This window comes from Schistocerca nitens, chromosome 8, assembly GCF_023898315.1.
Source record: "Schistocerca nitens isolate TAMUIC-IGC-003100 chromosome 8, iqSchNite1.1, whole genome shotgun sequence".
Taxonomy (NCBI): Eukaryota; Metazoa; Arthropoda; class Insecta; order Orthoptera; family Acrididae; genus Schistocerca; species Schistocerca nitens.
This window is the reverse complement of record NC_064621.1, coordinates 245,595,430-245,611,877: the sequence shown is the minus strand read 5'-3', so window position 1 is coordinate 245,611,877 and position 16,448 is coordinate 245,595,430. Positions and strand designations below refer to the sequence as shown.

The window sequence follows — 16,448 nt, the reverse complement described above, 5'->3', positions numbered from 1 at the left end:
TGTTGTTAAATTAACTTAATTATGTCATGTATTGGAAAATTTGACTCGTTCCACATCATTACGAAATATCGTATTCATGATCCATGGAACTAGTATTAATCTAATCTAATGAGCAAGAAAAACAATTTGTTTCTGTTCATGGGCATGCGTTGATTCCTGCCGATACAGTTTCAGAGCGTACCTCGAAAACTCTAGGACTCAGTGGAAGAACAGTCATAAGGAAAGGGGTGCTACTGCAAGACAGTGGAGAAAACAGTGTGTGAGAAAGCCCCTGTGGGAGAAACAGTGTGTTTTTAAGTACTCTAGGAAAGAAAAAAAAAGCAGGCTCATCCTGTTCAAGATATTGATTCTTTCCAATCTGATGCAATTTGTCAGCATGTATACGAATACTATAAAAGGAAAGAATACCCTACAATAGTGAAGCTGCTAATTTCTTTAAAAGAAAGTGAACTTTTAACAGGGGGGGGAGGGGGCGGGACGTCACTTAAGATGATATTAAAAAGTGTGGGCTTCCATTTTAAAAAGTTAGATGGACGAAAACTGTTACTTGAAAAAGCTCATCTCATTGCAGCTCATACCATTTTCTTACACAAAATTGTAGGAAAGGACATACACTCAGGAAAGGACATACACTCAGACATATGGTTAGACGAAACCTGGGTCAATGCTAGAGAATCAGTTGAGAAATGCTGGACAGATGATACTCCAAATACCAGCGGTCATCAGCAAACAGGATGAGGATCCAGATTAATTGTGGCCTATGCAGTCTCTTCAAACGGATTTGTGCCTGAAGGACTTCTAGTTTTTCGATCGAAAAAAGACCAATGACTATCATGAGGATATGGACCACCCAGGTTTCTACTGTGGTTTAAAAATTTGTTGCTCCAGTTCAGTGTTCCGACAATGTTTGTGATGGACAATGCACCATACCATTCCACAATTTTAGATAAAACTCCTACTGCTAGTAACCATAAAGAAACTACGGTGCAGTGGTTTCAGGTGAGACACACTGCTGCGGACATGAGCATTATAAGGCTGCTTTTATACTCGCTCGTAAAACAAAATAAGCCTGTGGCGCCTAAATACGTTGTAGATGAAATTGCAAGTGAAACACACAGTTTCTCCCACAGGGGCTCTCTTTCGCATTGTTTACTTCACTGTCTTGTAAGTCTTGAAGTAACACCCCTTTCCTTATAACTGTCATTTTAATCCAATTGAATTGGTTTGGAGTGAAGTCAAGGTGTACATTAGAAGTAACAACAAGACTTTTACTATAACAGAAGTGGAAAGGCTGCTACGTGAAGGTCTTGCTACTGTAGATGCTACCTCATGGAGGAAAAAAAGTAGACCATGTTTCTAAACTCATAAAAGAAACACAGACTATAGATGGCATTATAAATGAAAATGAAAAATTAATGATTTCTCTTAATGGTGGTGGTGATGACAGTGAAGATGACAGTTTTGGCACCAATTCCGATGATAGTGAATGAGAACTGGATGGAATTGCGCCATTGACATCGTAAATCGGCGAGTGTAAATGTATACAGAATTAATTCTTTCTCTCTGCAATCAGGTAGGTTATGCATGTTTTGCTTTATTTCTTTCTATGAGTGTGGATAGTGTGTTCTTTGGTATGCTTGGGTTTACATTATTATACAATGTTTTACGTGCAAGTAACAATTTGGAACGATTTTTCGTAGATATTGTCATTAACTTTGGGTGTTTTTATTTTCCGGTTTCATACACTATCAAACACAGTCTCCATCGTCGTTCTCTTCATTGTTAGAAAAATGTACTTTGCTGCACTTACGTATAAACGTTGATTGTGGCTTATATTTACGAAACATATTTCGGAGTTGTGGGCATGTGCAGTGGCAGCTACTGCAACATCGCAATCGCAGTATAGCCAACCACACACGAGCTGTCAAGTAACATGTTTCACTGGCCCAGGTATAAATGGGAGTGCAGGTTGGAAGATTTAATTGCTCCACAAAACTCCTCTATGGTATTAGAGGAATCCCCAGTGTCATAATTCTTAAACTGAATGGTATGGTTAACCAACCAGTAAGTGCTCCTTTCCCCTCTTCCCTAATCCCTATAAGACAAAAATGCATCTGACTTAACAGTGCTACCCTCCTCAATACATCCCTCAACAAGCCCCACAAGTTCCGTCTGATTACAATTACACAAAACTCTGAACTCTTCAATTTCAATTACGGCATCTGGCCCACCCAACTTCTCCCTATACTTAACATACCTGGCTACAAAAAGAAAACAGATATAGCACAGTTTACGCACTCCCTTCAGCCTCATGGCACAAAAACTTAAAGAGGGACTTTAACAAAAAATAATAAGTAAGCAACACAATACCCCTCATTACCAACCTAGGTTTCTCAAACCAGATACCATGCCGAATTGGTCGCCAGATGATATCATGACTACACCTCCACATGTGTAGGACCCTGGTTGAGACGCTGGAACTCTCATGAACTTTACGCACTGCCCAAAGGCATGGCAACTAAGATATTCGGAAATACGGAAGCGTCCGATCCCGCCCGTCTGCTTTGACCCATGACGTCACAAATATGGCGGAAACTAAAACAAACACACACACTTTCCACAATAAGCCTAATCACACTAACGGACAAGCGCGGGAAATGGGGTGTTTTGGGTAGGGGGGCCAACTAAATATAAACAAATTTAGACGCCTTGCGTAGCTACAACGTGTAAGTGAAGACAGCCATGCATGAATACCCTCCCACCTCCCCAGGGGTCGTAACGCCTGCAACCCATAGAAGATAAAGATGCTTCAGTACTTGATTAGTGTTTTTTGTCTCTTTAAAAATCTCACGGGATAGAACGAACAGATCAGAAAGATAAATATAATAAACTAAAACAGAAATTGGAGGAAACAGATAATTAAAATAAGTAATAAGTGTTTTTAAATTAAAAAAAAAACCTCACGAGATAGAACGAACAGATCAGAAAAGTAAATAAATTAAGATAAAACAGAACTGGAGACAGCCACACTCAAACCAAACTCCGCGCCATCATGACGTCACACACGACAACACACTTACGTCACGGATCAAAGCCAACGCGTGGGATCGGACGCTTCTGTCGACCCGATATTCTGTTATTAACCTAAAAAGCTGGTCCATAACATATTGTTACCCAAAGCAGTACGTAGTGAAAATTTAGTAAACTTATGGGTCATATCCACTTCTAACAAAAAACTACAAAAATTAAAATTCATTCTGCATGAAAAACATCAAAATAATTAAAAAAAAAAAAAAAGAATCAGATGCATAAACCACAGAAACCAATAAATCTTAATAACTCACTGAAAAGAAAGCACAGGTTTTCAAATCCATCTTACCACATACATTGCAAAGACGCAAATGAACACGTTATCACACTGAATACCAAGACTTAAATTAACCAAATATCACATGTTGCACAAACAACTCCACGTCACCAGAACACACCGTCAAATACAACAAGTCATCTATAAACATGAACCGACTCAAAAACACCATGCCACAGTGAAGTCACACACCACAACACCATCACACCATGAGTCAAAGCAGTTGGGTAGACTCTGATGCTTCCAATGACCCACCAAAGCTCAACACACTGTCCTAAAAATATGATCAACAAATACAACATATCAAATACACACGTACTATGGATTTTCCATTAGAGCATAACTGAAAATCCATTACAATAGTTCAAAAAATGTACAAACACAGTAGATTGATTTATTGCCGAACACCATCCACATAATGCCAATATAGCTATCACCTCCAGTTGGTTTATCATGCCAAAATACAATGACCTAACATCTATCACACTTGAAGTTAACTTTTATGTTCTGCCAAATCAACACAGCTACTATCTAATTATAATTCTTGAAAATCTAGACAACCATGTACGTGCGTCTCTCGTAGGAAGTAAACAGTAGGTCTGTCTGTACAGCTCAACAAATACACTGCCTGACAACTTACATTTAACCAGAGGTTGATGGCAACAGGCTTCGCATTTTGCTCTTCAGTTACTCGAGTCCTTTTATACTTCCTCACAAGTTTCTTTTGGTAACCACAGGTAAGAAGCATGAAACTCCTACAGAGCTCTGGATTGAAACTGAGTCACATAAAACTTCCGGATGGATTAAAACTACGTGCCACATCAGGATTTGAACTGAGAATGTTGCCTTTTGTGGTCTATGCTGGGGTCAATTGAAGCACCCGATTCCACCCATCTGCTTTGACCCATGACGTAATGACATCATTATGGGACGAAATTTTTGAGTTGGTTGTTTTTGCAGATGTTTGTCGTATTTGATGGTGTCATGGATTGTGGAAATGTTTTCAGTGATTGATTAGGGTTTTTGTTTTATTTTTGTTGTTGTTGCTGTTTAAGTGTTTGGCATTTTATTTAGGGCTGATTAGTTTGGTGTTTAGAAAGAAGTCTAATTTTCTTTATTGCTTTTTGTTAGGTATAGGTGTGTTTGCTTTTTTGTTAGGTATGGGTGTGCCGAGTATGTTAGGTGTCACATTTGTGGTGTGGCATTGTCCGTGCGCGTGTGCTTGTGTGTGCGTGTAGGTGTGCCCCCCCTCCCCCTTCCAAATTACTGTATATTTATGTATATTAGTTTTGTTTTATTTTTGGAGTGAAACATTACTCAGTCATTTTTATTTTTGTTCGTGATTGTCGGCACGTGTCTGTAGGTACATCATTGTTGTCATTTTGCATATGCTGGAAGTAGCCTTTCCGCCACATTGAAAATGTCATGGGTCAAAGGAGACGGCTGGAATCTGACGCTTCTGTAATGCCCAAAGCTGTTACTGCGCTATCCTTGCTTAACTCACAACCTGCCCTCACAGCTTACTTCCACCAGTACCTCTCAACTACCTTCCAAACTTCACAGAAATACTGCTGAACATCATATGGAATTATAACAATTCTGGAAGCAAGGATACTAAAGAAGAATAGCTTAGAGTCCAGATCATTGTTTCTACAATGAACCTTTCACTCTACAACACAATGTGTGTTGTTAAACTTCCTGGTGTGTGCCAGATTTGGAATAAAACACAGGACTCTTATGTCTTCTCGGTTGGTTGGTTGATTTGGGGGATGAGACCAAACGGCGAGGTCATTGGTCCCATGAGATTAGGGAAGGATGGGGAAGGAAGTCAGCCGTGCCCTTTCAAAGGAACCATCCCAGCATTTGCCTGAAGCGACTTAGTGAAATCATGGAAATCCTAAATCAGGATGCAGGACATGGATTTAAACAGTCTTCCTCCTGAATGCGAGTCCAGTGTGCTCACCTCAGCACCACCTCATGCAGTCTCTATCTTTTATGAGTGCACATTTTTAATCTGCCAGGAAGTTTGAGAATAGCACACATTTCACTACAGAGAGAGAGATTCACTATAAAACAATTATTTTGACCACTGCTAAGCCAGACCTCCACACTATTTCATCAGGAGTGCTCTGACCTTCTGAAGAGTTTGGAAGGTAAATGAAAAGTAGTATTGTAGCAAAAGTGAAGCTGTGAGGATGAGTCATATTCCCTGCCTGGATAACTCAGATAAAAAATGTGTGCTCACAAAGGGCAGAGACTGCACGAGGTGGCGCAATGATAGCTCACTGGACTCACTTCCGGGAAGACAACGGTTTAAACCCAAGTCAGGGGCATTGTCCACAAAAACCAAGGCTCTGGATCCATGTCCAGATTTGATACACAGTTTCAATCCACCAAGAAAGTTCAAACAAAGGAACATTTCTTTGCATACTGAAAGGTTCATGCCATTAAGTCAAATAGTTTGTGTGATCCAAAAAGATGATTAGGCTCAAATTTACTACCCCCCCTTTTCTTTCTTTCTCTCTCTCTCTCTCCCCCTCAGTTAACGAGTATGATGGAAATATAATATGCAAAACAATTACATTTGTATCCAAATGGCAGCTACCCTATGCAAGGTACCAGCCACACGAGTGAAAGACCATGGAGGAGCATTTTGACTGACGGACGAAATTTAACGTTGTTGAAAAGACTCTACAAACTAACCACTCGAGAAATGGTAATCTTTGTATTACTCACTACACAAGGAAATTTCCAAGGGATGGTATGTCTTTACAAACAATGGATACTGCAACAGAAAGTAATAACAATGAATATCTAACTCTCAAATCGAAAATTTCTAGACTACCGTAAAAATGCTAACATGAGAAAAAACAGACCAAGAAAAGATTATAGTGACAGTTGCAGAAATGTTGGAGATTAGTTATCGATGTGATCCTATGCCAGTAAAATGATGACACCATTACCATTAAAGAAATATGAACCAGCCCTAAGAAACAACTAACCGTTGACATCACCAACAACACACAAACATTATCAAAACACATTACAGAACAGGACCTGCAATGGCACAGATAAAAGTCGCATTTTTCAATATGGCATGGATGTAAACCTTGGGCTTCGCTATCAGTCAATTTCTTACCACACCAAATTGTCTGCTTTCACATACATTGGCTCCTCCAATTCGCAATCAAACTGTCACCTAGACCTCAGTCTGCACTAAAGATATGACACCACTACCAAAATTTAAGGGGGTGGGTGGAGATAAATGAATAATTCTCTAACATCTGTAATATGACTGAAATCAGATGAGATGTCTTTCAGAATAAGACATTCTTTACCAGATTTTTTTCCCCTGACAGAAAGATTGCAACACTGAATCTCAACCATATGCATTTATAATATGGTACACACTTTATAAACAAGAATTTATTTAACTCACAAACACACCTACAACAACTTTTTTTCAACGGGCAGCACAACACATAAGTGCTGATGTAACAATATGTACAGCATATTTCTCTACACTGAAGTGTGCGTGTGAAGAAGAAAACCAGGAAGCACTTTCATCTGACGGTTTTTCTGTAACAAACGACTGTTCACTTTTGTTTTCTTCCCACACGAGGCGTGTTTCACATCGCGTTCTTTTGCAGCAACTGAGCAAATCTATTGGTTATTAGTAATGACACATCGATAAATCTATCAACACAGTTCGCAATGCAGGTCTCCGTTTTGCTGTCGAGCTTGGTTCCTGGTTTTTCAACGCACTTTTCCCAACAAATGTCATTGAATTCGTGGATCTGTAAGAAAAAGATATCGTGTTTAAAAAATTATTATATTTTATTGTATTCACTGTGGTTAGAAAAGTATCACGTAAGAACAAAAGCTGGTTATGAATGGCGCACCTGAGCATTAAATTGAGCTTTTTGCTTCTCAATCAGCAAAAATTCTTGAAGGTCACTATCGCCGTCTTTGCTGGACGACGAGCTTGAAAAGCTAGAATCATCTGATGAAAACGACATATTCTCTCTTGAACACGTCGGTATTAAATACGAATAAAACAATATTAATTTTTAATTTATGTCCGTAAACAGAAAACACTTTAACCCCTCACGTGTGTTCCCAAAGATGAACAAATATATCTGTGGACACAGATAAAATGGAATTGTTGAAACTTTGTTTCCAAAGTCTTTAACAGTGCTTGGATATTGTACAACTCCTACATGGGGCTTTCGATATGTATTTTAGGTTATTTAGAAAAATTGACTCTGGAGTGCGCCAATACATAAAGACCCGAATTTTTAGCTTGGAAACTTTTTTTCATATATTCTAAACTAAAGCTTTCGACCTCTCGCCTATAGAAATTGGTCGATAGTTGTATCGCCAAGACAGGTATCGAGTTATTGCTACAATATCGATACATCTGGCGGGATGTGTATGCGATTAGTAATATCGATATCTGTGACGAGTTGTATATGCGATTAGTACGGTGTGTCGCCGCTAGGATACCGGTGAAATGCGTCACACAGCGCTTGACTTCTATAACAAGTGCTACTGAACCAAAACAAACGATTTCAAGGTCGCGCAGCAGCCAGCTGATTCAGTGCTGGCCATTGTGCATCGCCAGCTGCGAGAAGACAACGTCTGCTCCAGAAAAATGACATCTCCGAAACAAGTGGTAAGTGATTCGCAAATTTCTTTGACGCAGTGCGCAATAATATAAAATGTGAGATGTATTTTAGAAATACGGTGACTGATGGAAGAAAGAAAAAAATGTTCTAATGACGACAAATCTGCATCGTAGTTTTGCAGAGATGTGGTACAAGCATCGGGTGTTTCTTTGTTAGATGCGCGCAAAATTAGGAATGGAGGATCGCCTTCGAAATTCACTTGTGAATATTCCGTAAATAATACTTACATATCTGTTTACCACTGTAAAATTCAACTGCAGTCACATTTTCACCCTCTGTATTACGATTAGAGGAAGGGAGCCAGTCAGTAAGTCAGCGGACCCAAGTGTAAGTGAATGATCCGACTTCGTCTCCTTCATTTTGGACATCATTCTCCTCGATAATAAATATTTGATGATCATCACGGAGATTTTGTAATATTTGCAGTTTTGAATATGCTATGCTGCTTTGTGTTGCTCCACTTTTTTGGACGGAACATACTTCTTAGCATTGGAGACGTTTGCGATAAAAAAAAAAAATACGTTAACAGTAACGATGTCAGTAATTATGACTTAGTAAGATATTTACAATGGAGTGAGAGGAAACAACAAATATTTATTTTCATGAAAAGGTGAATTATTCATACTAAAGACACTGTAATTACCTGGAATCTCGAGAGCGAAATTTGACAGGAATGTACAAGATTTAAAGAATTTTTGTGCGCTTGGTTTGTATGCGCAAAGGCAGTGAAGTTACGCGTTTATGATTGAAGAGTTCTGATTATTGATGCATGTCAGTTGTAATGTTCATGTTTATTATAAAAAATCGGAGGCAGTGAAACTATCAATAAAGGATTTCTTGTTGAAGAAATTATTTATTTATTTATAGCCTGACTGTGATAAATACCGTCTCGGACCTTTTAAGTCGCCTTCTCGCTTTCATGGAAAAGGAGAGAAGCACTTCATTGAATTTCTCTTCCTGTCTGAGCAATGTATCTGTCTAATAAGACAATAAACCTCGGAAGACTACTATCAACAATACGTTTTGAGGCAGTTTAAGATGTTTATTTTCCCCACACCTTTCACTTCGTGCACCCGAATCATTGAGGTTTGAAGGGATGCAGCTAGCGTTGTTAATACTCGATAGTAAAAGCAATTTGTGAAGTGTTCGTACTTAGAGTTTGAGCGTTGTTTAGTGCAAGTGTATTAAAAAAATTACGGAAAACTGAGTATCCACCGATGGACAACAGTTTATTTTCTAAACACTGAATCAACGTGCAGATGACAGTCATTCTTTAGTTTAGCACAGTTTTCACAATATTGTTCTCATGAAAAATATTCTATTCGTCACAGACGAGTATTTCGTACGGTTGAGGCTGTAAGATTTTTGTTTTTGCATATGTTCGACATGGAGTATACTTCTTGTGTTTAATACTGCTGTTTATTCGAAGGATAGAAACATTTCGCGTGCAACAAAGGAAAAGCGAGCGTCATTCACTGCTGGCTGAAACTTACCGCAAGCGTTTGCTACGGCCTTGGTCCACTGCGTCGTATTAGCGAACTGCTTTATCCTAGGAAAGTTTTGAGATCAGCCCTTCAATCGATGAATTTTAAAGCTACTTTGAGGAGAACTGTCGGTACGCACCCATCGTTTTGAAGTGTCTGACAGGAGAATACATGCCCAACATACGTTGCAAAAGGTGTAAAGCACATCAGTCTCCGAATTAATAAAGACAGTTTTACTGACTATCCTTAACGGGCTCTGCGGTAGCAATGCGTTGGATTAGTGGTATATTCCCAGATGAGTCTTGTGACGCTGGTTCTTGAAACTTTGTAAACAGCCATTCACGGGATACTCGGAGTTCATGTTCAAGCGTTTGCCAGTTCAGGTTTTTCAGTATCTCCTTGACACTCTCCTGTAAGGCAAACCTGTGACCACTAGTACGGCATCTGTTACTAGTCCACACGTTTGTGCATTATATTGTAAACACTTTGTAGACGTAATCCATTTTCCAAGTATTTTCGTGCTCTATCCACGACAAGCTCTGTTATACACTCATGCTCATAAATTAAGGATAATTACAGAATGTGGTGCGACACAACGTGACATTACACAAAACTAGCGCTAATAGCATAGGCACATAGGGAACACACACGACACAGATCTGTAAGTCCACGGTATTGGTGATAAGTTGAGAAAACCGTCCCGAAACACATGTGCTACAAAACGCCACTGTTTCCTGCGCATGTACCCCGATATCAATATCGGATATGATCACCATTCACACGTACACAGGCCGCACAACGGGTTGGCATACTCTGGATCAGGTGGTCGAGTAGCTGCCTCCCATTCTTGCTCCAGTGCCTGTCGGAGCTCCTTAAGTGTCGTAGGGGTTTGAAGACGTGCAGCGATACATCGACCGAGAGCATCTCAGACGTGCTCGATGGGGTTTAGGTCTGGAGAACAGGCAGGCCACTCCATTCGCCCGATATCTTCTGTTTGAAGGTACTCCTCCACGGTGACAGCTCGGTGGGACCGTGCGTTATCATCCATCAGGAAGAAGTTGGGACCCACTGTACCCCTCAAAAGGCGGACATACTGGTGCAAAATGACGTCCCGATACACCTGACCTGTTACAGTCCCTCAGTCAAAGATATGCGGGGGTGTACGTGCACCAATCATAATCCCACCACATCATCAAACCACAACCTCCATTCAGGTCCCTTTCAAGGACGTTGAGGGGTTGGTATCTGGTTCCTGGTTCACGCCAGATGAAAACCCGGCGAGAATCACTGTTCAGACTATACCTGGACTCGACCGTGAACATAACCTGGGACCACTGTTCCAATGACCATGTACTGTGCTCTTGACACCTGGCTTTACGGGCTCTCCTGTGACCAAGGTTCAGTGGAATGCACCTAGCAGATCTCCGGGCGAATAAACCATGTCTGTTCAGTCGTCTGTAGACTGTGTGTCTGGAGGAAACTGTTCCAGTGGCTGCGGTAAGGTCCCGAGCAAGGATACCTGCAGTACTCCGTGGCGTCTGCGGGCACTGATGGTGAGATATCGGTCTTCTTGTGGTGTTGTACACTCAGGACGTCCCATACTGTAGCGCCTGGACAAGTTTCCTGTGTGCTGGAATCGTTGCCATAATCATGAGATCACACTTTGTGGCACACGGAAGGCACGTGATAGGACCTGCTGTGTTTGACCAGCCTCCAGTCGCCGTAGTATTCTACCCCTCATAATGTCATCAGTATGTTTTCTTTGAGCCATTTTCAACACACAATCACCATTAGCACGTCTAAAAACGTCTGCACCCTTACTCGCTACACCGTACTGTGACGTGCACCAACACATCTCTGCGTGTGTGGACTGCTGCCAGCGCCACCGTGCGACTACCGCAGGTCAAATGCACCGCATGGTCATACCCCGAGGTGATTTCCACAGCTTTTCTCCATTTACTTTATCGAAAGCTTACACAGTCTAGGATAAAAAATGTGTCTCTATTGAAGTCTGTTTCTCAATGATTTGTGTTACGGCGAACGTATAATCTCTGCACGATCTACCTTTCTTAATGACCTTTAGGTCTTCCAGCAGTATATCGTGAACTGTTACTACTAATCTGTGTTAATATTTTAGAATATATTTTATGTCCAGTATTTAGCAAGGAGATGCCCCTACAGTTTTCGCAGTTGCTTCTGTCTCCTCTCTTGGAAATGTGTGTTGTTGTAGCTAATTTCCAGCCTCTAGAATTTGCATACTTATCCAGCATCTGTTAATATAGTTGAGAAATCTGGACTCCTGTGTGGGAGATGCATAATTAATTAGTTCTCTGTTAAGTCCATCACTGCCCGCTGTTTTTTGTGTTTATAACATTACACCTTGCACTTTTATTTTATCTACTGTCGTATCTTCCTCTTCTTCGTCCCTATCATTTCCGTTGAGATTTTTAAACTGCCGAAAAACATTCAACGCACTCAAGTATAAGGTCATTTCATTAGCAAGTAATATGACAGGTATTTCATAATTGTAGAAAAATGTGATAGCAAATTCAGACATGTAAAACAATGGTGCCCGGAATATGGTGCTCACCAAGTCTAAGCCGCACACGTCTTCGTTCATCATTCGCAGACAGAACCCACTGCCGTCACTGAAGACGACAAAGCGCCGCTTTATCCCCGGTCGACTCTTTCACTGCATCAGAGTATCTGTGTGTGCCATTGTCGTGGTATCAGCGATAGTTGTCCAGAGGGATACGTAATCTTCGTCCTGCTCCAAGCAGACAGTTCCCAGCGGACTCTGGTGACAAGCAGGTGCGACGTGTCTTCATATGTCGTCCCTGGATGACGTTAAATCGGCCAACGCTGCTCGAACAATGCGTCCATCTTGATGTGCGGCTACAACTACGCGAACGTTCAGAACCTGGTCCACAGTTGTGGGAATGTTCCACAGACCATTTCTGAAAGCAGCGACATATTGCCGATGTATAGTGCCCTATATGTGCAGCAATTCTTTGATGCGTCCATCTAGCTACCTGCCGTCCCACCAAGCGACCCCGTTCTTTGGCTGCAGTTCTTCAGCAGGAGTACGTACTCGTCAGTGGGGATTTCTTGTAGTCTGTAATGAATGTTGTATTCACTGGTTACCTCTAAACTCAGTCTACAGAGGAGAAACGGAGGGAGCACAGACAAGTCTCCAGAGCGCCAAAGGATCGTTGATGACCATAACAAATGAATGACCAGCACAATACCTGAGTATACACATTACACCCTGGTGCCACTGAACGGAGGCTTCAAGAGAAACAAGTATAACTTCAGGTGTGCCCCAGGGCAGCGTAATAGGTCCGCTGCTTTTTACGATTTACATAAACGATCTGGTTGATGGTATTGACAGCGGCACTAGGCTGTTTGCCGATGATGCTGTAGTCTACAGTAAAGTAGTATCACACGAAAGTTGTGAACAAATCAATGATGATTTGCAGAAAATAAATGCGTGGTGTAATGACTGGCAGTCATCTCTTTATATTAGTAAGTGTAACCTACTGCGTATAACAAGGCGAAAATTCCCATTAATGTACGAGTACAAAATAAATGCCCAGTCTTTAGAAGTGGTAACATCCGCAAGTACCTGGGTGTGACTATTCGAAATGATCTCAAATGGAATGATCAGATTACACAAGTAATGGGCGAGGCGAACTCTAGATTGCGGTTTATTGGTAGAACCCTGAAGCGGCGCAGTCCTTCAACACAGGGAATTGCTTAGTTGCTCCTCTAACTGCTCTAGTCTTAGCGTATTGTTCGTCTGTATGGGACCCTTACCAGTTGGGTCTGATTCGAGAGATTGAGAACGTCCAAACAAGAGCGGCAAGGTTCGTGAATGGTACATTTAGCCATCGCGAGAGCGTTAAAAATCTCATTGAAAGTTTGAAGTGGGACACACTTGTAGATAGACGACCCGCTAAACGGGAGGGGCTGCTCACTAAATTCCGAAATCATATCTTCGCCGATGATGTAGAGCATATATTATTGCCACCAACTTTCAAATCGCGCAATGATCGCCATCCAAAGATAAGGGAAATTAGAGCTCGTACTGAGACGTTCAGACAGTCGTTTTTCCCTCGCACAATCCGCGAGTGGGATAGGGGAGGGGGGGAGGGAGGAGGAGGAATATAACTTTGGCGCGAATTGTGCCCTCAGCAACACACCGATTGGTGGCTAGCGGAGTATATATGTAGATGCAGGATGTTACATCTTTCTCCAGCAGTTTGGCCATTGTTTCTTATAGTAGTCCAGGCACCGTGTCTTATTTATCATTTCTATTCTTGCATCATCTTTTGTAATATATTCGACTTCATCACTTCATAAACAAAATTTTGTCAACCATGCGCCGCAGTGTACTAGGTCTGTTCCAAACATTTCGGAACATTCGTAATTTCGCCCCAATGATGTGTTGGAGCGAAATGCCATTAGCATCTCTGCACACGCCTCTGTTTAATGTATAACTGCCGGAAGTTTCAGTGTTGTATGTCTGTTAATTATTGTTCAGTGCCGTATCGAATATAACGTTGTGTCGATAATTTCGAGATAGCAGAGTTAGAGGAGCAACGCGTCTGCATTACATTTTTCGTGAAATTCAAGAAAACCTTTACATAGACACACCAAATGATGGAGGGGGGTTACGGTGATGAGTGCTCAAGCCGCACTCGGTGTTATGAATGGTTTACACGGTTTAAAAACAGTCGGACGGACGTTAAAAGATGATCTCGATCAGGACGTCCTTCGACTTCTACCACCGATGCTCATGTCAGGAACGTCAACGAAATTGTGCGTACCACTCGAAGACTGACTGTCCGAGAGATTGGAGAGGAATGTAACATTTTAGTTGGAACATGTCATAAAATGCTGACACAGCACCTTGGAATGCATTGTGTTGCCGCCAAGTTCGTCCAACACTCGCCAGTCAAGACAAGAAAGACCTTTGCCTCGCAATTTTTGGAGAGCTTTTGAATCACGCAAATGAGAACGAGATGTTCCTTAAGAGACTCATAACTGGTCGTGAGATGTGGGTCTACGGTTATGACGTTGAGAGAAAGGTTCAGTCTTCACAGTGCGTCGGGAAAGGTTCTCCAAGACGAAATTAAGCTCAGGTCAAATGTCAAAGCCATGCTGATAGTTTTCTTTGACTTGGAAGGGTTAAATGTTCAAATGTGTGTGAAATCTTATGGGACTTAACTGCTAAGGTTATCAGTCCCTAAGCTTACACATTACTTTACCTAAATTATCCTAAGGACAAACACACACCCCCATGCCCGAGGGAGGACTCGAACCTCCGCCGGGACCAGTCGCACGGTCCATGGCTGCAGCGCCTTAGACCGCTCGGCTAATCCCGCGCGGCTTCAAGGGTTAGTTAATCATGAATTCGTACCACAAGGACAAACTGTTAATCGATGGTATCGGAACGTGTTGCGACGCCTGCGAGCAAATGTGAGAATGAAATGGGCTGAAATGTGGCGAGACAATTCATGACTCTTGCCCCTTGATGACGCACCCGCACATTCGTCTCTGTTTGTGCGTGACTATTGCCCAAAAAACGAAATCACTGTGCTGCCTCATCCTCCATATTCTCCAGACCTGGCCCCTGCGGCAATTTTTTTTATTTCCAAGGTTGGAAACCCCGTTACAAGGACGAAGATTTGCAACGATAAATAAATAAATGTCGTGTGACTAGGGCCTCCCGTCGGGTAGACCGTTCGCCGGGTGCAAGTCTTTCGATTTGACGCCAGTTCTGCGACTTGCGCGTCGATGGGGATGAAATGATGATGATTAGGACTACACAACACCCAGTCCTTGAGCGGAGAAAATCTCCAACCCAGCCGGGAATCGAACCCGGGCCCTTAGGATTGACATTCTGTCGCGCTGACCACTCAGCTACCGGGGGCGGACTTTGCAACGATGGACGAGGTAAAAGAAAATTCGCAGACTGCGCTTAGCGCCATCCAGCAAGAGGCTTACCAATACTGGTCCCGGAAGTGGAAACGGCATTGGGAGCGGTGTATCAACTGTGGAGGAGACCACGCGCAATGAGTAAAAGGTAAGCGTGGGAAAATTTTGTGGACAAAGTTCCGGAATTTTTTCAACAGGCGTCGTATTGTGGTAAGTTGCACTAACGGCAACAGCGAACTGTAGCGGGAATTTGCCGCTCCGCACCTGCTGTGACGTGGGCAGACGGCGCTTCGTGGCGTAACCGCTAGCGGTCGGGCGTCGGTCACGGCCGGTGCGAGCGCACCAGCAGGGGGCCTTCCTTGTTTTCGCGCTGCAGTTGGGCGCCTGCCCGAATACACAGCGTGCACGTGCCGCGCCGGTGACGCAGCAGCTGCCTGCCGGCGTTTGTTTACGTCGCCGCATCGCGACCCAGTTATTGCCCGGCTCGATCCCTTCTATACTTAGATTGTATGCTCGCACTGCTCCGCTTTGCGGCCGTAATTTGCAGCTGCGCACGGACGTATAGTTGCCTTCCATTAAAACAGCCCTTTAGGATCACAGATTTACTTCAAACTTTGTATGCCTTTAGTAGGCCATTAAAACAACATAAAGGGCAAGTAGTAAGGCGCACTTATCTGACAATTCCGAGAAAATCGCAAGAGAAGTTCTACGCGTCTGTTTATGTAACTGATGTATCTTACAAAAGGCGACGTCTGTAGGAAGTTCAAATGGCTGTGAGCACTATGGGACTTAACTTCTGAGGTCATCAGTCCCCTAAAACTTAGAACTACTTAAACCTAACTAACACACACATCCATGCCCGAGGCCGGATTCGAACCTGCGACCGTACGGTCGCACGGTTCCAGACTGTAGGAAGTCATTGTGGTCAAGTGGATGAGGTCTTATGTTCGAATCCTGGAAAGGTCATAT

General features: G+C 42.3%; 2 protein-coding genes across 2 annotated transcripts in view; one reads left to right on the top strand and one right to left on the bottom strand.

Moving 5' to 3' along the window:
- Positions 1–6,778: 6,778 nt before the first annotated feature.
- Positions 6,779–7,514, bottom strand: LOC126198653 (mitochondrial import inner membrane translocase subunit Tim8). The gene is made up of 2 exons (XM_049935123.1): positions 7,270–7,514; positions 6,779–7,164 (listed from the first exon to the last, which is right to left on the bottom strand). The coding sequence occupies exons 1-2, from the start codon at positions 7,384–7,386 to the stop codon at positions 6,997–6,999; spliced, it is 285 nt and encodes a 94-aa protein (XP_049791080.1). The 5' UTR covers positions 7,387–7,514; the 3' UTR covers positions 6,779–6,996.
- A 382-nt stretch (positions 7,515–7,896) lies between these two features.
- LOC126198714 (lysoplasmalogenase-like protein TMEM86A) overlaps positions 7,897–16,448 on the top strand; it is a 457,167-nt gene continuing 448,615 nt past the window's right edge. Inside the window, exon 1 of the mRNA XM_049935233.1 lies at positions 7,897–8,042. Within this exon, the coding sequence (XP_049791190.1) occupies positions 8,022–8,042 (21 nt within the window). The 5' untranslated portion in view covers positions 7,897–8,021. The remainder of the gene's footprint in view (positions 8,043–16,448) is intronic.

What these genes read in the sequence shown, in the direction of transcription:
- LOC126198653 (XM_049935123.1), bottom strand. Translation starts at nt 7,386, where the DNA reads ATGTCGTTTTCATCAGATGATTCTAGCTTTTCAAGCTCGTCGTCCAGC. An exon ending in AAGCTCAATTTAATGCTCAG is followed by an intron (nt 7,165 to 7,269) that starts GTGCGCCATTCA and finishes TTTTTCTTACAG; the next exon opens with ATCCACGAATTCAATGACAT.